Genomic DNA, 20,715 nt, shown 5'->3' on the forward strand with positions numbered 1-20,715 from the left:
GCTGTCGTTTGGAACCTTAGGACCCTTCATGGAGGTCAACAAGGTGTTCAAAAACCCGTGCAAGGGCGATGATGCAGCCTGTTTTTGATGTTTTGGAGGGTGACCGCGTTCATGACGGACGGCATAGAGGATCGCATGCTCAGTAAAGAATGAGTTATGTCGGGGAGGAAGAGTCAATCGAACCTCTCTCAAAGCTGGACTGAATACTGCCGGCCCGAAGGGTATTTGATGATATTGTGCCATTAAAAGAGGCTGAAGACAAGATCTATGGAAAACAAGAAGACAAGGAGGCAGCAATCGTTGCTGAGTATATAAAGCATTCGCTCAAAAAATTGCTGTACAGTCCCCCGTATAGATACAAAGAATGATTAAGACTTGGAGTCGGTCTCGTCTTGCGGCTTGGGAGAACCCTTCGACGAGGTGTCTTCAGCTGGCGTCGGTTCCTGAACCTCCGTTTCGATTGTCTTCCTATCGACCAATCCGAGGAGATGCTCGCCCAAGTCTCCAAAGCCGTCTATCTTGCTCAATTTCGTCTGGAAGTATTCTGCATCGCGGCGCAGCCTGTACAAGGTTGAAAGTCAGTCGAAACTCGTGTCTGGCATCTACACCGGAGCTTACCTCTGTTTTCCGGTCTCCGACTTGATGACCGCCTCGTCGAATGCTCGAGTCCACTGGTCTCGATAGCTCTGGAACACCGGGTCCATAATCATCATCACCGTCATTTCGGGGAGGTGTCGGCTCAATACCCGGTGTAATGTTCCGGTCTCTTTCGTCAAGGTCTCCATGTATGGATTTACGGGGGGTCCCGACCCAGACTCCCAGTCGATCTTCTCCATAGCGTTGGCATGGACTGAAGATCGAGAACCCATGATGTCGACGAGCTTTTCGTGGATGCCTGACTGGTGTTCCTGGTACAATCGCTTCACCTTATCAAAGTCGGCCATCAAAGATGAAGGCGGGGAATGTCGACGGACGAACTCCCTAATATAAGGAACCAACGCGATGATGAAGCTCAAAGCCTGAGAAGAGAGCGCAAGGTGTTTAGTAGTAATGTTTTTGAGGCCAGCACTCCTGGTCGCCCCAGCGCCCAGAATCAGCTGAGAAGATCGTGAGTTAAAAAGCTTCAGCGATTCCAACAGGCCGGAGGCGATTTCCGGTATCATGTTAGGTATGTTCGCCATCAGGAATTGATACTCTTCGATGCTTCTCATCATCGCTATTGCAGAGTCGGAAAGGATATACTTTTGCTCGTCGATGGTTGCAGTGCGGACCTTTTCTTTTTCCTTGCTCGAGCCGTTGACAACCGTGGTATCTATCGCTGTGTAGCCTTGGCGCTCATTCTGAGGTATCCAGATCTTGGAGATCTCCACCCAAGCATCAATGTCTTGGGTGCTTGCACCGAGGATACGACTGAGGATTTCTGACTCAATCTCACCGAAGTCCTTTGCATCCCATCGGTCGGAGTCCATCACCTGGACTATACTGTGCCGTTGGTTGTCACCGAAACGGGCGATATAGTCCCGAATCTGGTTCCCAACAGCAGTCTTGAAAGCGGTCCCACTGCGTCCAGAAATCGCTTCGCACTCGTCTGCGAAAAGACGATTCAGTGTGAAATATTTGATAAAGTCCTCTTTGGTAAGGCCGGCCGTCTGTTCTGATCGCACTTTCAATACTTTGGTGGCTTGGGAGTGGGCAATATCGACAGCCTGGCCAAGGAGGCTAGACATGTCAAGGATCTGCAGAATCTCATCCTGAGCCGCATGTGCTGATGCTCGAGAATCTCCATTGCCAACGGAAGACTTCGGCTCCCTTGCCGGGAAACTCTCTAATCCGCTCGCAATATCAAGAAGGACCTTGACCTGAACACTCAATCTGCGTAACGACTCACTGATGCCAGTATATACCCGAGCGAGCATGTCGTATGCATCGTCCGCCTCAAGAGCGCGGAGATTCCGAGCCAGGATCGAGGACTTTTCCTGTGAGCTTAGCCGATGGGACCGGTGCGTAGAGACTGACACCATTGACTCATTATCGTCATCATTGCTGCTCGGCATTTGTCTACGGATCAGGCTCTTCATCTCTCGCAGAACAGCGGTTTTGAATGCTGTAGCAGCAGGCGTGGTATGATAAACGCGAGCAAGTCCTGCGAGATGCAAGCGTAATTGAGATCGCAGCTGTTCATCAATAGACATGTAAGCTGGAGGTTCTGTAAGGCTGGTACGTTGGCCCCCGCGTTGCCGCTGGAATGAGTAACCCCATCTCTGTACTGTTGTCATCATGGGCACATTCTCAACATGGCGCTTCAGATCACCAAGAAGCTCGTTCATGAAACGATTCTCATAGCCTGTGCCGATTTGATACCTCAGACGATCAAGTTCGTTTGAAGCTCCCTCAAGAGCTTTGAGTCTCCGCAAATCGATAGTCCGCCGGGGCTCCTCGCCATTTGGGGGCTGATCCGGAGTATAGTCTCCAGCCATTAACCTCCCTACTTCTTCGAGTCCATCTGCTGCATCCTCGATATTTCCACCCTCGGCTAATTCCTCACATCGAGTGACCGACTGCACGACGTCCTGCAGCTGAGAGACAGCATCGGAAAGCATACGAATGTTTTCCCTTCGCCGTCGAAGATTGACTATCTTCAACCCTCCCAGTGCCATTTCCCGGTCTATCTTCTGGAGGTCCTTCCGCAGCACCTGAATCCGCTTAACGGAGTCGGCAGCTTCAGCATGCAGCTCACGCAGCGACCCCAGTGCCGTAAAAAATGATCTGGAAGCGGTCGAAATCGATGATATGAGGTGGATTTCCACAGTGTCCATATACCAAGAAAGTTTCTCCTGCAATATCGCATTCGTAGCAAGCGCCTTTCTCCCTGTCTGTGCGGGCTCAACCGCATTATCCACCTTGTTATCTTTGCTTGGCGCTTTGGGGGGTGTGACAACCTCCGATCTTTCCGATACCACATCGAATGTCCGCGGATTCTCCAGGTGAAAATCGTCTTCAAAGTAGACGGGAGGTATTGTCGACAAAGGCGTAATCGCCGGAGTACGGCCACGGTTCGATGGCCGCTTCCGTCCGGGCGTTGCATACGGAGAGCTTGAACGGGAGCCGCTTGATATCGCAGAGGGCCGCCGTTCCAAAGACCTTGGGATCAAGGACTCATAATCGTCCGGCTTGGGAGAGGCCTTTACTCCTCCCCGTGCTAGCTGCGTATCTTGCTCCCCGCTACTCTCTTTTACCTCCTGAAAGACCTCGTATAATGAACCCACCTGCGCCAGATACGGTTCGAAAGCCTTACGGTCGACATGCGGTATATTTGTCAATGTAACGGGCGGGATATCTCGAGAGCTAGGAGGTTTGTATCCGTTGATCACAGACGCGCTATGAGGTACCAGGCCGGTTCGGACGATTGGAGGTTGAAGCAGGGTGGAAATAGCTGTGAAGTGTCAGTCTCAGACAAATCACCGATATAGAGTCTAACTCACCATTCTGCCCTGATTCCGCTATCGCTCCATGTCGGTTGGAGGAGTCGAGGATCCCGCCGATGCTCACGATCGAGCTAGCAGTTGACCCTCGTCTCAGGGGGTATCTCTGGGCCGGGACCCGCGGCGACTCAATTTGGTTGAACGAGTATTGAGAGAGGGAAGGAGTCGATGCACCGGAGGCTAAGCTGTCGATCGACTTCCGGGGACTCACAGACATCTCGCCGGGGTCAAGCTGGCCACTCTGTCGGCCACCTTGGTCGTTCACACGTTACCTGACCATGACAAATTGACGTTTGTGGAATTGACAGTTGTCGTCCGCGTTCGAGCCCACAGCAAGGGTCGGGACTTATTGCTTGCAAAAAAAAAAAAATACCAATCTCGAATCAAACAAGAGCTTCTTCTATAAACACCTCACCGTCTGTCAGACCAAGAGGCTGACAGGCCACATCTCGACCCAATCGGGAAAGGTCACCAAGCTCCTGTCCGATTGACACTAAGCCATATCTGTATCAACGGAAAAAGTATTGTTCCGGAAACTCGTTCCTTATTTGTGCCTGAGGCAAAAACCAATTAACGCGTCTGTGGACGCGACGCGTGTGTCTCGCGCTCTCGTTGCAAGGGCAATGAAAGACAATGGATTTTGCTGCCACCTTCTTGACTTGTGATCGAAAACCCACACATTTTAATACCCTCACACCTAATCTCTAGCCACAATGGACAGACGCACCCCCTATACTTTGAGCGTACTAGCTCCAAGCGTTGACGGCGCCGAAGAGTCTCGTACACAAATTCAGGCACGGTTAAGGGAGTTTGTTCTCGAGTTCCAGCTTGATAATGCTTTTATCTACCGGTACGACACAGACAAAAGCCATGACCACGGGCGAGGCTAAGACGAAATATTAGTGACCAACTCCGTCAGAACGTCCTCGTAAAGCAATACTACTGCGACGTCGATATTGCCCACTTGATCTCCTACAACGAGGAGTTGGCCCACAAACTCACCACAGAGCCTGCAGACATTATCCCTCTTGTTGGTTTTCCTCTCCCCGAGCCATACCTCGTATACTAACTACTCCGGGTTATATAGTTCGAGGCGGCCCTCCGACAATGCACCCAGCGCATCGTTTATCCGTCACAAAGAGATATCGTACTTCCGTCTCATCAACTCCTCCTACATTCGTCCGCAACACATATTTCCATTCGCGACTTAAACGCAACCAATATTTCTCACCTCGTCCGTATTCCGGGAATTGTAATTGGTGCCTCGACGATATCTTCTAAAGCAACAACAGTGCACATTCGCTGCAAAAATTGCGACCACGGCGAGAACATTGGGGTTGATGGGGGATTTTCAGGCCTCACACTTCCTCGGCGGTGTGGTCGTCAGCAGCAGCCTGGCGAAGAACCTGCAGACCAATGTCCATTGGACCCATATGTGGTTGCGCACGAAAAGTCCCAATTTGTCGATCAGCAAGTTCTTAAACTTCAAGAAGCGCCCGATCAGGTTCCAGTTGGCGAACTACCGCGCCATGTTCTTATCTCTGCAGATCGATATCTCGCCAATAGGGTTGTGCCCGGATCGCGCTGCACAGTTATGGGGATCTTCTCCATCTACCAAAAAGGAGGAAAGAAGGACGGCGCGGTAGCGATTCGCAACCCATATTTGCGGGCGGTGGGCATCACCACTGATCTCGATCATACCGCCAAAGGCAGCAGTATCTTCTCCGAAGACGAAGAACAAGAGTTTCTGGAGCTCAGCCGCCGTCCAGACCTATATGATGCCCTCGCTAGAAGCATCGCTCCTTCGATCTATGGAAACTTGGACATTAAAAAGTCTATTGTGTGTTTACTGATGGGAGGCTCAAAGAAGATTCTTCCTGACGGCATGAAGCTTCGTGGAGATATCAACGTCCTTCTTCTCGGTGACCCAGGAACGGCCAAATCCCAACTGCTAAAATTCACCGAAAAGGTATCTCCAATCGCCATCTACACCTCCGGTAAAGGATCTTCCGCGGCAGGTCTTACCGCATCTGTACAACGTGACCCAGCTACGCGCGAGTTCTACCTAGAAGGTGGTGCCATGGTGCTTGCTGATGGCGGTGTTGTCTGCATTGATGAGTTTGACAAGATGAGAGACGAAGACCGGGTGGCCATTCACGAGGCTATGGAACAGCAAACGATCTCCATTGCCAAAGCCGGTATCACAACAATTCTCAACTCACGAACGTCAGTTCTGGCCGCTGCAAATCCCATCTTCGGTCGGTACGATGATCTTAAGACCCCCGGTGAGAACATCGACTTTCAGACCACAATCCTGTCTCGTTTCGACATGATCTTTGTCGTTCGTGACGACCATGAGCGGAGCCGTGACGAGAACATTGCACGTCACGTCATGGGAGTGCATATGGGTGGAAGGGGCATTGAAGAGCAGGTTGAAGCGGAAATCCCCTTGGACAAGATGAAACGATACATTAGCTATTGCCGCAGGTATGTCATCCAAATCTCCCATTATTGGATATGCAAGCTAACACCCCTCAGCCGATGCGCCCCACGCCTCTCCCCCGAAGCAGCCGAGAAGCTCTCTTCTCATTTCGTTTCGATCCGAAAGCAAGTTCATCGTGCCGAACTCGATGCCAACGCCCGATCTTCCATTCCTATCACAGTCCGTCAACTCGAAGCCATTGTCCGTATCACGGAATCTCTCGCGAAGCTGAGCCTGTCGCCCATCGCAACCGAGGCGCACGTTGACGAAGCCATCCGCCTATTCTTGGCTTCAACAATGGACGCCATCACTCAGGGAGAGGGCCAAGGAAGCAGAGAGATGATGGAAGAAGTGTCTAAGATTGAGGACGAATTGAAGCGCCGCCTGCCTATTGGATGGAGCACCAGCCTTGCGACTCTACGGCGTGAATTTGTCGACGGAAGAGGATACTCTGAGCAAGCGCTGAACAGAGCAATCGTTGTGCTACAGCGGAGGAGTACCATCCAAATCCGATCTGGGGGTTCACAAGTATACAGGCAGGGCGTATAGGTTTCGGTTCCGGGGCTGGTAAATATGTTGATGCTTCTGTTCTCTCATCGATCTCTTGGGCACAGCGGGGTATGAACGGGTTTACGGCGTTAGCTTTGTAAAAATCACATACTTTGACGAGGAATAGTTTAGAATACCTGATGATAATACGTTATGATGCCACAGTGTTTGAGCGATATGCTTACAGAACCATCGTCGACATACATGCGGTCCTCGTGTAGCTGCAGAAGAGATCTATATTTTCGACAAACCTCTGAAGTTAATCAAACGGAGGAAATTTGGAGAAAGGTCAGTCACACCCGTTTTCGAGAAGATAATCAACGACATGGCAGCTCGAGGGCCGTGTTGAGCGCAAAAGATTTAGTCCTGAGCCAGACCCAGTTGTATCCACTTCCAGGCGACTCCCCCACTATCCCCCACCACACGCTCGACAACAACCTTGAAGCACGTACCCATCTTCGCTCCTTACGCCAGCCAGCAGCATTTCTGATCTCAACTATAATCTTGGCCCTACGCCGCCACTTGATCATCGGACCTCAGTTCCCGTGCATCAAACCCTCCCCCCTCTTTCCTACTAGCTTCCGTCCGACAGCTCACAATGCCACCTACAATCCGCGTCATCGGCTCCCTCAACGCCGACATGGTCTCCGTGACTCCGCGCTTCCCCAACGCCGGCGAAACAATCACCTCCTCCGCATACTTCATCAGCGCCGGCGGGAAGGGCGCAAACCAAGCCGTGGCCTGTGGCCGGCTATCCCGCCCGCAATCCGCACCCACACCCACGCCCACATCTACATCTACATCAACAGCGAAAGCGGGAGGCGATGTGAAGGTTGAAATTGTCGGCGCCGTCGGAGCCCTCGACGGACACTTCGACAGTTTGCTGAAACCCACCCTCGAGAAGTCCGGTGTCGACACTTCCCGGGTCCAGGTGATCTCGGACGCATACACGGGAGTTGCGGTGATCATTGTTGATTCTTCAGCAGGTGGGGAGAATCGGATCTTGTTCTCCCCCGGTGCGAATTACGCCGGGATGAAGGCGATGCCGGAAGTACTGGGTATGGCGCTCGCTAGCCCCGCTCCGGATGTTATTGTCATGCAGGGCGAGATTCCCACGGAGACGACGATCGGTATACTCCGGGACATTGGGCAGCGGAAGGCCGAGCAGAGGGCTCAGGGCAAGAGGGGGATTGAGGTTGGTCCGGATGTGATGTTCAACCCTGCGCCTGCGCCCCCGGGTGGGTTACCGGCGGACGTGTATAAAGGCGTGGACCATCTGATTATGAATGAGACGGAGGCGGAACTTATGACGCCCTCTGTGGAGGAGCTGCTGAAAGTTCCGGGAATTGAGGAAGGCCAGGATGGGAAGGAGAAAGTTGCGAGGTATTTCCATTCGCTGGGGGTGACTTATGTGCTTGTTACGTTGGGGGCGAAGGGCGTTTGGTATAGTGCTGCTGACCCGGGGATTGAGCTGGCCGGGAGAGCTACGAATCAGGTTCCGGCGGCAAAGGTGAGCAGGGTCCTGGATACGACGGCGGCCGGGGATACCTTTGTGGGTGCGTATGCGGTGAAAGTTGCTCGGTGGCGTGAGAGGCGGCGCGTAGGGGGGATGGCAGGTGAGGACTTGACGGTGGAAGAAAAGGGGGTGCGGTATAAGACGGTCATGGATGAAGCGATGGAAGTGGCTACAAGGGCTTCGGCGCGGGGTGTAGAGAGGCAGGGCGCTATGGATAGTATCCCTTGGGAGGATGAGATTTGAACTCGCGCAAGCCCGAGGTTTGTGCGGAGCTAATGCGCCTGTATGATACTGGACATGTTTGAAGCTATAGAAGAGGCAAAATAGAGAACCTGAACGGTTCGGCCACTTTCCAACATACCCAAGCTCGACGGAGGACATGGAGACAATCCAGAGTTTCGTTTGGCGCTGAAATGCACCCGGATCAAGATATCCCAGGTGAACCGAACAGGCGTTTAACAGGAAGGTTGAAAGTAAACGCAGGGCACCTGCGAATGAAACCTTGCTTGGCCACACACACATCGAGGTCGGCGCGTACGTCGCAAACCACGCGCCAGCCTATCCCGAAAGTTCAGAGCACAAGCACAGTGCAACTCTCCCCTCGAGCCCGGGTGCTGCCCTGGTCTATATTAAGCACGGACAGAGGGGTAGACATGGAGACATGTCGACGTAATTAGCCCAGATTACCCTCAAATTAGCATCGCATTGCATCGCAGGTTTCAGCTGGAGCGCAGCCACGATGAAACACAGTCGGCATAGCGCCTGGCTCAGAGCGCCGGGCGTGCACTGGGCAACTTTAAAATGGAATTAGCCGAGTTCAGCTGCCCTTCCTCTGAGAGGGGCAGTCGATCATGATTCCCTTGGTGGAGAGAGATCCACGATCTTGAGACAAGACCCCTCGTCCACTTCAAGAGGTCCTCACTGAGTGCAATCAAGTGTTGAAACCTGAGGACGAGGACGCGGGAGAGAGATACGTGGTTCGACGAGGAGAGAGAAGGACGTGCATTGCTAATCAAGCGGAATTAAGTTGAGGACGCGACGAGGCTTGAGCTTGACATGTGCAGGGACGCGTTGAAGGGATCAAGGCGGGCTGGTGTGGAGGAGAGAAGCTGGTGTGGTGCTGCGATGGTGTCGTGCTGCTGGAAGGACGTTACGCGTTGGAAATCCAGACCCTCCCGAAGGAATCCAGCAGGAAAAGTGGCGAATGTCTCGGTAAACCCGTGTATGGGGTAAATTACGACGACGCGCCAGGCAGAGTCAACGAAGTGAGGGGAAAATCGTCAATTATTGGATCGCAGTCAATGCAATGCCTTGCAGATGCAGGATCTGGCAAGACGATTCAACCCCTCAAGTGAGCTTTGGATTCGTGAAGCGGCCTTATTAAGTCCATTGAGGGCGACACGAACCTGACGCGCCTCGACGCCATCATCCCATTCCTGCTCCTCAGCTGGACTACTTATAGACCCCGAGGAGCATTCCAAGATCTCACTTGCCATACCCTTCTTCCCCTCAAAACCTCCCTTCTGCATGTTTCGCCTCCTCCCATGAGGTTCAGACCCGAGATCGTCTACCCTCCTCCATTGGCTGTGCAGGAATTCTCCAGAGCGTGTCCACTGGCCCTTGCCTTGCTCCCCCTCGCGGCGCTTCTTGCCTTATAATCCTCGTTCTCGCTCGTCTCCCTTCTGCCACGATCCAAGCCAACTGACCCTCCTTTCTTGTTTGTATTACATCTGCCATATCGTACATTCTAGGCCATCCGTAGGCTCGTGGCTGTCACGACCTGCTCTTCCTTCCTTGGACCCAGCTGTATAGAAGCAGACCACCAATCAGCTTCACCCCACCCGCCTGCACAGGTGCCGCTGCCGCGCGACCAAAACAAATCCTCCATCCATCAACACGGGCTGCTGTTGTTTCTCTCACTTCGTCGTACCACGCTTCTCAATCGTTTCTTCATTCAGCTCTTATCAATTCAACATGGCTGCCCTTACTGTTACTCCAACAGCTGTGCGACAGCCTTTTGCTCCTCTGGATGCCTCACGCATGCGTTCCTTGCTCCGCACCAAGATGAACGCCCAGAACAAGCAGAACGGTACGACCGTCTCGTGCCGTTTTCGCGTCAATGCTAACATTTATATAATGCGTAGGCACCAGTCTTTCAGGCAAAAGACGACCCCTCTCTGAATCAGACTCGGAGAATATCGACCCTGCGGCATTCAAGTCGACGAAGCGGAAGCGTGCTGCCGACGACGAGGATGAACACCCCTCCGTCAAAAGTCCCACGAAGCCGATGAGGATTTCACGACGTATGGCATTCGATGTCTTTGACTCGAGCTCTATCTCTTTCACTCCGTCGAATTCCACGAAGGCGCCTCCGTCCACCCCGAAATCTGCACCGGCATTGAAACCTGCCGGTCGCTCCCCACAGATGAAGACCCCAAAGCCTTTTGCTCGTCGCGCTACCATCTCAAAGAACCGACCAGAGTTTGCATCCCGAAAGGGAGTCAGCCGTCCATTTTCAATTGCTGCTGCGTTGTCTAATGGCAAGTCTAAGAGCCAACCGGCTCCCTCCACTAAGATGCCTGCGTCTTGGTCATTTGATATCTATGTCGACTCGGAGCAAGAAGAAATGACGAATCTGATGCAGCACTCAACATGTGTTCTGGATATTAGCGACGACGAAGGGAAGCAGGGCGACAAGTCTGATTACCGTGGGAAGGAGAATATCCCTCCCGCTGAGTTGGGCATTTCTCTCCCCCGCTCCCGTCAACAGGAGGCCCCTGCTGCGGCGGCTCGCAAGTCTGACATGGTGGACGAGCCCCGCTCTCCGTTGGGCGATCTCAATGCCGCCGACTTCTACGGCGAAGATTGCCATGCCTTCTCCTATGCTGTCGTTTACGATGACGATGAGACTGACGCACCGGCGGAGGAGAAGAAGGCTACCCTATCCCTAACCCCTCCTACTCATCCCACTCGAAGTAAGCTCTCGAGTATATCTTCCATTGCATCCGTTCTGGAGGCCGCCGCAGCACGGGAACCCATAAAGGCCGACTCCCAACCAGCCAATGATCGCATCGACATGTGGGAGAGCGAAAGTGCCGCGGAAGAAGCTACCGAGCGATTCTCAGAGCCTGCTTCTGCATAGATGAAAAGTTCATTCGTTACCCTAATTGTTGTTTCATCCTTAGAGTTGATGCTTGGGCTACCGGAGTTTAGTGGGTTGGCGTTACAACAATTTTTGGAGGGTCTTGTAGAGTCTTGTTTGGATACCCTGTTTCCCTTGTTCGGTGGACGGCCTTTTCCTCCAGCATTTCCTCTTGTTCTGGTCTCTCCCCATCCTTGCCTTATTATTTCTGTCATAGCTTCAGCCCGCATCCCTGCGCTGTCCTATATTTTTATTGGCTTTGGCCTATTGCACACTGCATGGGTGTCAGCGCGTACTACCTAATGAGCTCAGATGTGTCACGTCTTTTGATGCTGTTCATGATGTATATATTTTTCTTAATCGACTATTACCGCCTCCTCACACCAACAAATATTTCATCCAGCAGCGTCGATCATCAGTCCATCTCATCCCCGGTATCATCATTATCACCACCCTCCGCCTCACCCGGCCCAGCAGCCTTATCCACTGCTTCAACTGCTGCCTCCATAATTTCCTCCTGCTGAATAGCCGCTTCTTCCCCCTCGCTCTCTTCCTCTGCCACACTCTCCTCAGATCTCTCAACCTGTCTCTCCTCGCTTTCTTCCTTCTCATCCCTCCCCACAAACGCCCTCTTTCCACCAGCCTTCTCCTTCCACCTCTGCGACCCCTTTATTGTCCCCCTGATCTCCGTCGCAAGCGCCATTTCCTTTGCCGTCGCTTCCCCAGGTTGCAGCCAAAACGCTGACATCCCCTTTTCGGGATCCGCATGGTCCGGTAGACTCAGAATGCGCGTATAATCAGCCTCATTCGGGATACGCCCTTCGAAGAGCGTGAGTATCTTATGGCGCATTATCGCCTTTAACTTCGCCGTTGTGCCGTTACCGTACCAGCCGTCTACGACGATGTCACATTCACTACGCACGAAGCCAGGCGGTTCCGGGTCCGGCCGGAGGATAGAGACGAGCTGGGGATCGGTGATGTCGCAGAACATCCACATCCGGCCGTCGAGAGGGAGTGGGGGTTGGCCCGTGAAGAGGTGCGACGTTGTTGTTGTTGCGGCTTCTGGGGTTAACTCATTAGGGCGGGGTAGCGTGTGTCGACGACCGCCGGCGCCATCGCGGGCAGTTTCAGCTTCGCGAGGGAGAATGCGGAACATGGTTGTTTGGTATATCCTCGACGCGGGGTCCTTGCGTGGGTCGTGTCCAAAGCGAACGATGGCGTCGCGCCAGGGTCCGGAGCGGAAGATGTAGCCGACATATGGGATGGCGTAGCGGAGTGCGTAGCGCTGCTCGACAGATTTCAGGGAGTTGCGGAGCGCGCGGCGGCTCCAGGCTAGTCGGTCGGCGAAGAGGGATTGGATTATGGAGACTGTTTCGCGGAGAGTTGGGTCGAGGGAGTCGAGGGGAGGACAGCTGTCACGCGGCTTTGTGGGCACATTGGGGATATTGTGCGGGACCAGGTGGGTGAGGACTTTGGCGGCTTGTTGGGTGTTTACCGTTGTTACGTTGCCAGAGGCGTCAAGGGTTTGGCGGACTGTTGGGTTTTGGCGATAGCTGTGACGGTATTAGTCTATGTTTATGGAGGGCTCTGAAAGAGAGGGACAGTACAAGTAGTTGAAAGGGATGTCCCCAAGGCTGAATGATGGAGGTGGTATAATGTCTACATTTGACGTCGCTCCTTTGCTCATGTCTAGATCGAATTCTTTCATTTTTCGGTAATCGAATGGCAATATCTTCTCGCGGAATCGGTTGACAAAAGGGCTATTAGTAGTCGAAAATACGAAGTCCGGCATTCCTTCACCAAAGTTAGAGGGTTCATGAATTTGTGAGTGGAATATAGGGTGTCTACCTCGAAAGACATGCGTCCGCTCAACCAGGCCAACAGGTTCAACCTGGTACTTTCGCTCATTATCGCGAAGACTCCGCAGAAGCTCGTGCGCAGAATACCTTGGCGGTCCATCGGTAGGGATTTTGCGATCTGGATCTTCTACGAAGGGCTCATCCGATCCCCTCTTTCGCTTCCGACCCGTTCGCTTGGGGACAGTTACTCTCAGAAGGATATTGTTTGACTGCGTGCTTATTGACTGCACAGGCCGTGCCATTGCATCGTCTGGCCGAAGTACAAGGCTAGCTGGAGTATCCGCCTTGGGTGGATTCAGAGTCTACAACCCAGTCAGGGATGGTACTATATCAGGACAGTGGACTTACTTTGCCGATTCCCATACTCCCTTGGAGGGTCTCGATGGCTTTGTCGACATTTTGAACAATGGCAGGATGCTCAATACAAACAATGCTCCGGGGCGGGATGTCATAGAATGGTGCGGTTCTCGAAGGATGATGCTCTGCCATCGCTATTTGCAGAAGGGAAGAGATGGCGTCTGATGGCGTCTGAATCGATTGGGTGAATGAAAGTATCTCCGAAATTCTTCGAGTCCTGCTCGCAGACGGGACACCACGACGTGAGACGCAGACAGAGGCAGCGCTGGAAAGCAAGCGTCAATAAGCACTAAAGCTCGGCCTGCAAGCCGAATACAATAATAATCCACCTTCCCACTCGGAAATGAGCATCTGCAGGGGAATTGCATGGAGAGACGTTGGTAGATGCAAACCATACAAACAATACGCGTGACTCCGTCTCGAGGGCGGCCTGGCACAGCAGAACCAACGTCATGCTCCATGTGAAGGTGCCGAACCTGGCAGCATTCCAAGGTTTCCTATTTTGGCTCCTGTTTTGCCATGCACTGCAGTGGAGCTTTTTCTTTGTACAACCTTGCCAACAAAGAACGCCTCGTATTTCAAGACACTATTGGCATTTCCACTGCCTGGCCCCCAATTATTGCGGCGGAAATTCATTGTTGTGTGACATCGGAGTCCGAGTTATTTATGCCGATGATTTTCAAACCCGGTCATCGCTCTGGACGAGTGACGTGAGACATCAGTGGTCATCTCTGCAATCGGGAGATTCTCAGCTGGCAACTCAGGGGCGGTCTTCATGGCTCACTGGGGTCAAGAAGCCCCTTTGGTATTGCCGACCTTGGAAGCATATCTTGTCATACTATCAGAGGCTCCAGAATGCATTTCTGTTCTCCATGGGGAGCTTTCGACGTCCTCAAATACGAAAGGTTGCACCGTCACAGGAACGGCTGATTTCGTGTTCCTTTCTGCGCGACTTTATCTGCGCCAAGGGCTTCCCAAAATGTTTGCGATGACGGCAGCCAGAGAATCGATCGACTGCTTTTCGGAGGAAGCTTATGTGCCGGATGCAGTCAGGGGTTCGTCCCTGTCATTGTGACTGGCTATCCGGCTGAGCAGCCGTGGATCCCGTCTCTTAGTGCTTCCGCTTATTTTCTGAGGACAATGTTCTTCACAAGCGTCCCGTCTGGCAAAGCACGGGTAAGCTGAGCTTTGTGGCGTACCTCGTTCCCCGAGGAGTACTTTGTTTTCAACGCCGTTGAATTGCTGAGACCCGACTAGCAATGACCATTTAACCCACCTGTGTTGCGGTCTGGTCACTGGAAACTCCCAGGGTCAATCTATTGTTCCAAGGATTCTGTCTTTTCAGGAAACATGAACAAGCGATCTGTTTTACTGCTTTGGGCGCCCTTTCTGCTCAGTCACGGTCTCACAGTGCCGCGGCATGCTACTCTTGTCTCTGATTCCGACGTTCAGTCCCAGGAATACGACTTTATTGTTGCTGGTGGTGGTGTCGCTGGGCTGACCGTAGCGGATCGTCTCACGGAAATTCCAGATGGTAGACACTCACCCAAAACGCCCAAATGAAGAGATAGAGATGCTAACCGTAGCAGTTAGCGTTCTTGTTATCGAAACAGGTCCAGTTGATCAAGATGAAGACTTCATTTATATCCCTGGTTCCTACGATTTGCAACCGTACGCCTGGCCGTCTTTGACAACTGAACCAATTGAGGAATTGAACAATCGCGTCTTCGACGCTGTCATTGCAAGAGTAGCTGGAGGCGCTAGCGTGATCAATGCAATGAATTTCGTAAGGTATGCGGTCACGATGCAATTGTGCAGGTTTGGAATCTGACAATGAGGTAGAGGCACTGCTTTAGATTATGACGGTTGGGAATCACTTGGCAATGATGGATGGGGGTGGGAAGACTTGCTGCCGTATTTCATCAAGGTAAGTCGACGTCTAGTAACAAAATGCGTGCTCCAAAGACGGTCTAACGGGCGCAGAGCGAGAACTTCACCGAGCCAACCCCACAACTCGCCCGAGAAGGAAATATTACATGGGACGATTCTGTTCGTGGACACGAAGGACCCATCCAGTACTCGTATCCGACCTATGTTTACCCCGGCCTCGGTCAGTTCTCCTAATAGACACCCACATTCACGTTTATTGCGACCCTCGCTGACTTCATCATTAGGTGCCTTGTACGAAGCCGCACTGCATATTGGGATTCAACCTAGACTCGACCCAAATGCTGGACACAATGCGGGGATCTTCGAGCAACCGTTCGCCATAGATGCCGCCACATGGACCAGAAGTTCTGCTAAGCGAAATCACTACGATCCGGCTATTGGCCGGCCAAATTACCATTTTCTCGCAGACACCACGGTAGCGCGGGTTATCTTTGACGAAACGCAGGCAATTGGCGTCGAGTATCTCCCAAGCGCAGGGGGCAGCACCTCGCGAGCGTACGCTTCTAAGGAAGTCCTCATTGCCGCTGGTGCTCTCCATACACCGCAAGTGCTCCAACTCTCTGGGGTTGGACCCCGGGATCTGCTGGAGTCCCTCGATATCCCAGTCGTTTCGGATCTTCCTGGAGTTGGATCGAACCTCCAGGACCACACAACATTGCCGCAAGTATACACATGTGCGTAGCATCCGCCGAAAGATACCAACCGGCATCATGCGTACTAACTTTATTGCCAGGGACGCATAGTATCACCCCTAACGTGACAACTTTCATCACAAATACCACGTGGGCCGACGAGCAGCGCGCTCTATATGACGTTGGCCTTCCAAGTGTCTGGTCTGTGACAAAACACCTTGCTCCGAAATTCGTATTTGTGTCCTACGAAGACGTCACTGCAGGAACGGCGTACGCAAATATCCTTGCGGATGCTGAAGAACATGACCCTGCGGAATCGCTGCCATCGGATGTTCATGCCACTGTCCTTGCAGGCTACGCGGCCCAGCGCCAGCTGATATTTGATGAGTTCCGAGACCCCGATTTGGCTATCGGCAACCTGGGCTGGGATACCGACACGAATGGACAACTCTTTTCAGTGAAGCCATTCAGCCGTGGCTACGTGCATATTAACCAGACAGATCCGCTGGCAAACCCAGTAATCAATTACCGCACCGCAACTGACCCGGCCGACTTTCCGGTGCTCCTCGCCCTGTTCCGTAAACAGCGAGAGATGTTCGCTGCACCGTCTCTCGCCGCTCTTGGGCCGATCGAGCTAACTCCAGGACCCACCGTGCAAACCGACGAGGAGGTTCTCGCAACAATGAGAGAAATCTTGGAGCCTTCTAACGGACATCAGTGCTGTACCGCACCCATGATGCCTCTTGATCTCGGCGGGGTTGTCTCACCAGAACTGAAAGTGTACGGTACGGCGGGTTTGCGAGTGATCGACGTCAGTATTATGCCGAAGGAGCTTTCTGGGCCTCCGATGGCGACAGTATATGCGATTGGGGAGAAGGTACGTCGACTTTTTACGATCCCGTTGAGTACATTTCTAATGACGCCGTAGGCCGCCGATATCATCAAGGCCGAGTATGGTTTGCTGGAGTAGGTGAGCATCGGTGCGAGTTAGAGCCAAGCAGGGAAGATGAGCGTTGTAGTGTAGACAGGACAGGGATGTAGTAGAAGTAGTTGTATATACGGCAACTCCGCGGAATTATGTAGCCAGATACCTGTAAAAATAGTTAAATGGAGATCGAAGGCATTGAAGGAGAATCCAACCTTTCAACCGTGGGCTACCTCAACTGGCAGGTGGATGCAGGTTCCGAGTCTCGTTGGCTTCCATGTCGAGGATTGTGGCACAACATTGAGGAGTCACGTACAGCAATGTAACCCGTCAAACAGGCTATAATGCCTCGTATGATTCTTCAATTCAAAACGAAGTTTCAATCTGCATACATTGATACTTTTCCTCGGTGGAAAAGACACGCATGGCTGTATTAATCAGCTACCGCAGATCAAAGATTAAAGAGGCGTAAGGCCATCCCTCTCAACAATCTTCCCAGCATCTGCATCTCTCGCTCCCTCGACAACATCCCGAATCAAGGTTCCCCCCAAGCTTGCATGTCCAGCCCCCATCTTCTCAGCGAGATGCCTCTGGCCTCCCAGATCCGTAGCCAGCATTCCCGGACCAACTCCCCAAACCTTGACACCATCCGCCTTGAGCTTATGATTCCAGTCAAGCATGAGCATGTTCAACGCTGTCTTGGAGCACCGGTACCCGATAGTTTCGAACTCGACCTTCTTCGGCCATCCAGCGGGAAGCGGAGGGGTGGGGAAGAATTCTTTGATGGCGAGGGTCATGTGAGAGAGGCCGGCAATGAAGAGGAGACGCGGGTTGGAGGATTTCAGGAGGAGGGGGACAAGAGCGTGTGTTAGGACATTGGGGCCTGCGACATTGGTGTCGTAGGCATTGTTGAAGCATTCGCGGATGCTGACCTTTCCGGCGTTGTATTCGAAGTCGAAGGTTGCTCCTGTGTCTGTTCTTAGTATACGTGGGGAGTGTTGTGTGGATCATGAAGAGGGCCATGGGGGCTAATACGTACCAGCATTGTTAACAAGAGCATCGAGACGTCCCGGGCTCTTGGAGATCTGCTCAGTGGCCTTCTGGATGGACTCGTCGCTAACCAGATCAAGCTGGACGATTTCAACAGTGTTCGAGCTGTTAGGGACTTCCTCGTTGAGTTTCTTGACGGCTGCTTCAGCCCTGTCAATGGAACGAGAGCCCATTAGGATATGGTAGGGCTTGGGAGACTCGTAGAAAGCCTTCACGGCCTCGTAGCCAATACCATTGTTGCCGCCGGTGACGAAGACGACGTAGGGTACAGCCATTGTTAAAGAGAGAGATTCTTTGTGTCGATTGTTCCTGAAGTATCTTGTTTCTGGTTCTTCAAGTCTTGCAGCTGTTGGCAAGAGATCTTGTCCGGCTTTTTATATTCACACTGCGGCCCAGCTAGATGCTCGAACCTTCGCGCCCCCCAATGATGGGTGCCAATGCCAACGAGGCAGGAAGAGCTGGTCAAAGGCTCCGATTGGAGTTGAATCTGAGACGTTAGAGAAGGAACCTGCCGGAGTTAACTGGGACGAGACACCGAGAGCGAGAGCGACGTTCGGGGGGGGTGGATGATGGCATCGACCCTTTGCATGGTCGAACGGGGTTAAGCGCCTAAACACCGTCTGGTGTTTCTTTGATCTCAACCCTCTCTTGTTCTGGCCATTCACCTTTCCAAGCTCCTCCGGGAATATCCCAGCCACCGGATCGACTGCGTTCCGTCTGAAGCTACCTACGTACAGATCATCACGGAAACCTTCTGAGTGGTGGCTTTCTGCCGAGAACTATCGGGTTCCGAACAAGGTTTGTCGCTCCCGTGCATAGTAACTGGCACTAATTTCTAAAGACCTCGTCTCTGGTCTGTCAGCCGCCACTCATCACGCACTATCACTTCACATCGATTCGGAACTCGGGGTTCAACCTACCACGCCAACGTGAGGAATGCATCCGATGTCAGACGCCATGACCGTGACATCACCATCATACTTTCTCGAAAGCAATCATCGCCCTAAACATTGGAAATGATTTGTATGTGCATTCCCGCGGTGTTTTCTCATGTCTCTCGCTGGTCGAACATCGGACTCCGTGCCTGGTGGCCACAATGTATATTGTGACGTTCCCTTCCTTTAAATGGTGCAGGAGGCCAGTCCTTTGTCTTAACAGCGGGGAGGAATTTGCAACTAGGACAACGGCGATAGGTTCGAAAAGATGACTGAAGTCAACGGAGTTTCTGTTCACAGACGATCGTTATCGGACGGCGGGGTTTCGACTCAGGCTTGGAAGATTCTGTCGCAGACGCTGCCGTCTCGAGATCCAAATGCGGATGCCTGGTGGCAGCTCACGGGTCGTCACTTGGCGTTGCTTCTTGATGCTGCTGGGTATCCCATAGAGAGGCAGTATGAGTGCCTTCTATACCACTACCACTATGCTGTAGGTTACTCCAACACCGTCACACCCTCAAGCTAATTATCAGCTGTGATAGGCTCCCTATCTCGGGCCAGCACCTCGAGCAAGCGGCTCCGCAACACAGTGGAAATCGATGCTGCAGCTGGACGGCACCCCTTTTGAGTTCTCATGGAAGTGGAACACTGCAGGCGGAGAGCCAGACGTACGGATTGGTTTAGAGCCCATCGGTCCGATGGCAGGCACGGCGTTAGACCCGCTCAACCACCTGGCAATCAGGGAGGTTCTTCACAAACTATCATCCGCTGTGCCAGGTGCCGAACTCACATGGACTCATCACTTCTTAGCCACCTTGTTCGATCATGACTATGCGAAATACGTCCAAGAGGCTGCTACTGGAGCCCTCATCGGCACCAGTCTGATATTCTCCCTTGAATTCCTGCGAAACTCGACGGGGATTAAGACATACTTCCAACCGCGCATGTTAAATCAGCATGGATTCCTCGACATCCCGCGCTGGGAAGCGTCCTTCCAAAGTCTCCACCCCGACGCTCCCTCACGTCTCGCCCTCCATGAGTTCATGGCCTCCAGCCCAGAAGGAAAACTTCTCAAACCGTTCTGCCTCAGCGTAGACAACTGTGATCCAGCCAAGGCCCGCTTAAAATGGTACTTCAACAGCCCCCACACGAATTTCACCGCTATCCGCGAGATCATGACCTTGGGCGGCCGTATACCAAACACCGTGGCCCGAGAAAAACAATTCAGTGAACTTTTCGACCTCCTTAAAACACTCACCGGGCAATCGCCAGCCTTCCCCGAAGACTCCGAATTCCCCTTTATCTCCACAAACAGCGACAATGATCTCAACAACTTCGCTGAGATGCCCGATATGCTGAAAGGATGTGTATACTTCTTCGATATCGCACCCGGTAAATCGCTCCCTGCGATTAAGATCTACTTTCCTGTCCGGAATCACTGCCGTAACGACCTTACCGCCACTCAGAATTTGATTCAGTGGCTGGACTCCCGCGGTCGTGGGGAATTTGGCCCGGCTTTTCTGCGTGCGTTAGAGGCTGTCGCGGATTATAGACGGCTAGATGAGGGAGGAGGTTTGCAGAGTTTTGTGAGCTGTCAATTCAAGAGCAATGGGGACTTGGATCTTACGTCGTACTTCAACCCGGAGGCGTTTCATTCGGCGAGGCTTACGCATCGGCGGTCGACGAGGAGAAGGGGGGATTGGTAACTTCCCATCCGGCCATCAAGGCACGATCTCTGATAGTTGAAGATATATCGGTGGTCTAGTGGGCTGTAAATATATCCCATTCCGTCTCGGCAAAGACAGTTACTATAACGCCAGCTACAAACTATCAACT

General features: G+C 52.6%; 8 protein-coding genes across 8 annotated transcripts; 5 read left to right on the plus strand and 3 right to left on the minus strand.

The window, feature by feature from the left end:
- Nucleotides 1–28: 28 nt before the first annotated feature.
- On the minus strand, nucleotides 29–3,848 carry BJX67DRAFT_364269 (vacuolar protein sorting-associated protein 54). The gene is made up of 3 exons (XM_071030163.1): nucleotides 3,483–3,848; nucleotides 619–3,433; nucleotides 29–561 (listed from the first exon to the last, which is right to left on the minus strand). Exons 1-3 carry the CDS (start codon nucleotides 3,697–3,699, stop codon nucleotides 369–371), a joined length of 3,225 nt encoding a protein of 1,074 aa, XP_070882233.1. The 5' UTR covers nucleotides 3,700–3,848; the 3' UTR covers nucleotides 29–368.
- Nucleotides 3,849–4,195: 347 nt separating this feature from the next.
- Nucleotides 4,196–6,513, plus strand: BJX67DRAFT_384872 (MCM DNA helicase complex subunit MCM5; the record flags this gene model as incomplete). The annotated part of the gene is made up of 4 exons (XM_071033740.1): nucleotides 4,196–4,332; nucleotides 4,386–4,512; nucleotides 4,570–5,969; nucleotides 6,021–6,513. 4 exons carry the CDS (start codon nucleotides 4,196–4,198, stop codon nucleotides 6,511–6,513), a joined length of 2,157 nt encoding a protein of 718 aa, XP_070882234.1.
- A 331-nt stretch (nucleotides 6,514–6,844) lies between these two features.
- On the plus strand, nucleotides 6,845–8,357 carry BJX67DRAFT_265121 (ribokinase). Its single transcript, XM_071026419.1, has one exon. It carries the CDS (start codon nucleotides 7,112–7,114, stop codon nucleotides 8,270–8,272), a length of 1,161 nt encoding a protein of 386 aa, XP_070882235.1. The 5' UTR covers nucleotides 6,845–7,111; the 3' UTR covers nucleotides 8,273–8,357.
- A 1,170-nt stretch (nucleotides 8,358–9,527) lies between these two features.
- BJX67DRAFT_364274 (uncharacterized protein) lies at nucleotides 9,528–11,490 on the plus strand. The gene is made up of 2 exons (XM_071030164.1): nucleotides 9,528–10,118; nucleotides 10,174–11,490. The coding sequence occupies exons 1-2, from the start codon at nucleotides 10,004–10,006 to the stop codon at nucleotides 11,169–11,171; spliced, it is 1,113 nt and encodes a 370-aa protein (XP_070882236.1). The 5' UTR covers nucleotides 9,528–10,003; the 3' UTR covers nucleotides 11,172–11,490.
- On the minus strand, nucleotides 11,491–13,732 carry BJX67DRAFT_364276 (transcription factor TFIIIC subunit TFC1). The gene is made up of 4 exons (XM_071030165.1): nucleotides 13,379–13,732; nucleotides 13,020–13,332; nucleotides 12,779–12,965; nucleotides 11,491–12,724 (listed from the first exon to the last, which is right to left on the minus strand). The coding sequence occupies exons 1-4, from the start codon at nucleotides 13,517–13,519 to the stop codon at nucleotides 11,587–11,589; spliced, it is 1,779 nt and encodes a 592-aa protein (XP_070882237.1). The 5' UTR covers nucleotides 13,520–13,732; the 3' UTR covers nucleotides 11,491–11,586.
- A 1,005-nt stretch (nucleotides 13,733–14,737) lies between these two features.
- Nucleotides 14,738–16,939, plus strand: BJX67DRAFT_374719 (GMC family oxidoreductase; the record flags this gene model as incomplete). The annotated part of the gene is made up of 7 exons (XM_071031589.1): nucleotides 14,738–14,921; nucleotides 14,977–15,178; nucleotides 15,230–15,314; nucleotides 15,371–15,497; nucleotides 15,562–16,011; nucleotides 16,071–16,846; nucleotides 16,898–16,939. 7 exons carry the CDS (start codon nucleotides 14,738–14,740, stop codon nucleotides 16,937–16,939), a joined length of 1,866 nt encoding a protein of 621 aa, XP_070882238.1.
- A 248-nt stretch (nucleotides 16,940–17,187) lies between these two features.
- BJX67DRAFT_265183 (uncharacterized protein) lies at nucleotides 17,188–18,460 on the minus strand. Its single transcript, XM_071026420.1, has 2 exons — nucleotides 17,934–18,460; nucleotides 17,188–17,861 (listed from the first exon to the last, which is right to left on the minus strand). The coding sequence occupies exons 1-2, from the start codon at nucleotides 18,217–18,219 to the stop codon at nucleotides 17,353–17,355; spliced, it is 795 nt and encodes a 264-aa protein (XP_070882239.1). The 5' UTR covers nucleotides 18,220–18,460; the 3' UTR covers nucleotides 17,188–17,352.
- Nucleotides 18,461–19,026: 566 nt separating this feature from the next.
- On the plus strand, nucleotides 19,027–20,687 carry BJX67DRAFT_265186 (tryptophan dimethylallyltransferase-domain-containing protein). The gene is made up of 2 exons (XM_071026421.1): nucleotides 19,027–19,369; nucleotides 19,422–20,687. Exons 1-2 carry the CDS (start codon nucleotides 19,148–19,150, stop codon nucleotides 20,583–20,585), a joined length of 1,386 nt encoding a protein of 461 aa, XP_070882240.1. The 5' UTR covers nucleotides 19,027–19,147; the 3' UTR covers nucleotides 20,586–20,687.
- Nucleotides 20,688–20,715: the final 28 nt, after the last annotated feature.

Source organism: Aspergillus lucknowensis (assembly GCF_044049455.1).
Source record: "Aspergillus lucknowensis strain CBS 449.75 chromosome Unknown BJX67scaffold_54, whole genome shotgun sequence".
In the NCBI taxonomy this organism is placed as follows: Eukaryota; Fungi; Ascomycota; class Eurotiomycetes; order Eurotiales; family Aspergillaceae; genus Aspergillus; species Aspergillus lucknowensis.

Excerpts from the sequence above, each read along its gene's own strand:
- BJX67DRAFT_364269 (XM_071030163.1), bottom strand. The coding sequence starts at position 3,699 with ATGTCTGTGAGTCCCCGGAAGTCGATCGACAGCTTAGCCTCCGGTGCA. Across the intron at positions 3,434-3,482 it reads AGCGGAATCAGGGCAGAATG|CTATTTCCACCCTGCTTCAA; the intron begins GTGAGTTAGACT and ends GACACTTCACAG. Across the intron at positions 562-618 it reads TCGGAGACCGGAAAACAGAG|GCTGCGCCGCGATGCAGAAT; the intron begins GTAAGCTCCGGT and ends AACCTTGTACAG.
- BJX67DRAFT_265121 (XM_071026419.1), top strand. The coding sequence starts at position 7,112 with ATGCCACCTACAATCCGCGTCATCGGCTCCCTCAACGCCGACATGGTC.
- BJX67DRAFT_364274 (XM_071030164.1), top strand. The coding sequence starts at position 10,004 with ATGGCTGCCCTTACTGTTACTCCAACAGCTGTGCGACAGCCTTTTGCT. Across the intron at positions 10,119-10,173 it reads CGCCCAGAACAAGCAGAACG|GCACCAGTCTTTCAGGCAAA; the intron begins GTACGACCGTCT and ends TATAATGCGTAG.
- BJX67DRAFT_364276 (XM_071030165.1), bottom strand. The coding sequence starts at position 13,519 with ATGGCAGAGCATCATCCTTCGAGAACCGCACCATTCTATGACATCCCG. Across the intron at positions 12,966-13,019 it reads GCGGACGCATGTCTTTCGAG|GAATGCCGGACTTCGTATTT; the intron begins GTAGACACCCTA and ends ACTTTGGTGAAG. Across the intron at positions 12,725-12,778 it reads GACATCCCTTTCAACTACTT|CTATCGCCAAAACCCAACAG; the intron begins GTACTGTCCCTC and ends ATACCGTCACAG.
- BJX67DRAFT_265183 (XM_071026420.1), bottom strand. The coding sequence starts at position 18,219 with ATGGCTGTACCCTACGTCGTCTTCGTCACCGGCGGCAACAATGGTATT. Across the intron at positions 17,862-17,933 it reads TGCTCTTGTTAACAATGCTG|GAGCAACCTTCGACTTCGAA; the intron begins GTACGTATTAGC and ends GAACAGACACAG.
- BJX67DRAFT_265186 (XM_071026421.1), top strand. The coding sequence starts at position 19,148 with ATGACTGAAGTCAACGGAGTTTCTGTTCACAGACGATCGTTATCGGAC. Across the intron at positions 19,370-19,421 it reads TATACCACTACCACTATGCT|GCTCCCTATCTCGGGCCAGC; the intron begins GTAGGTTACTCC and ends CAGCTGTGATAG.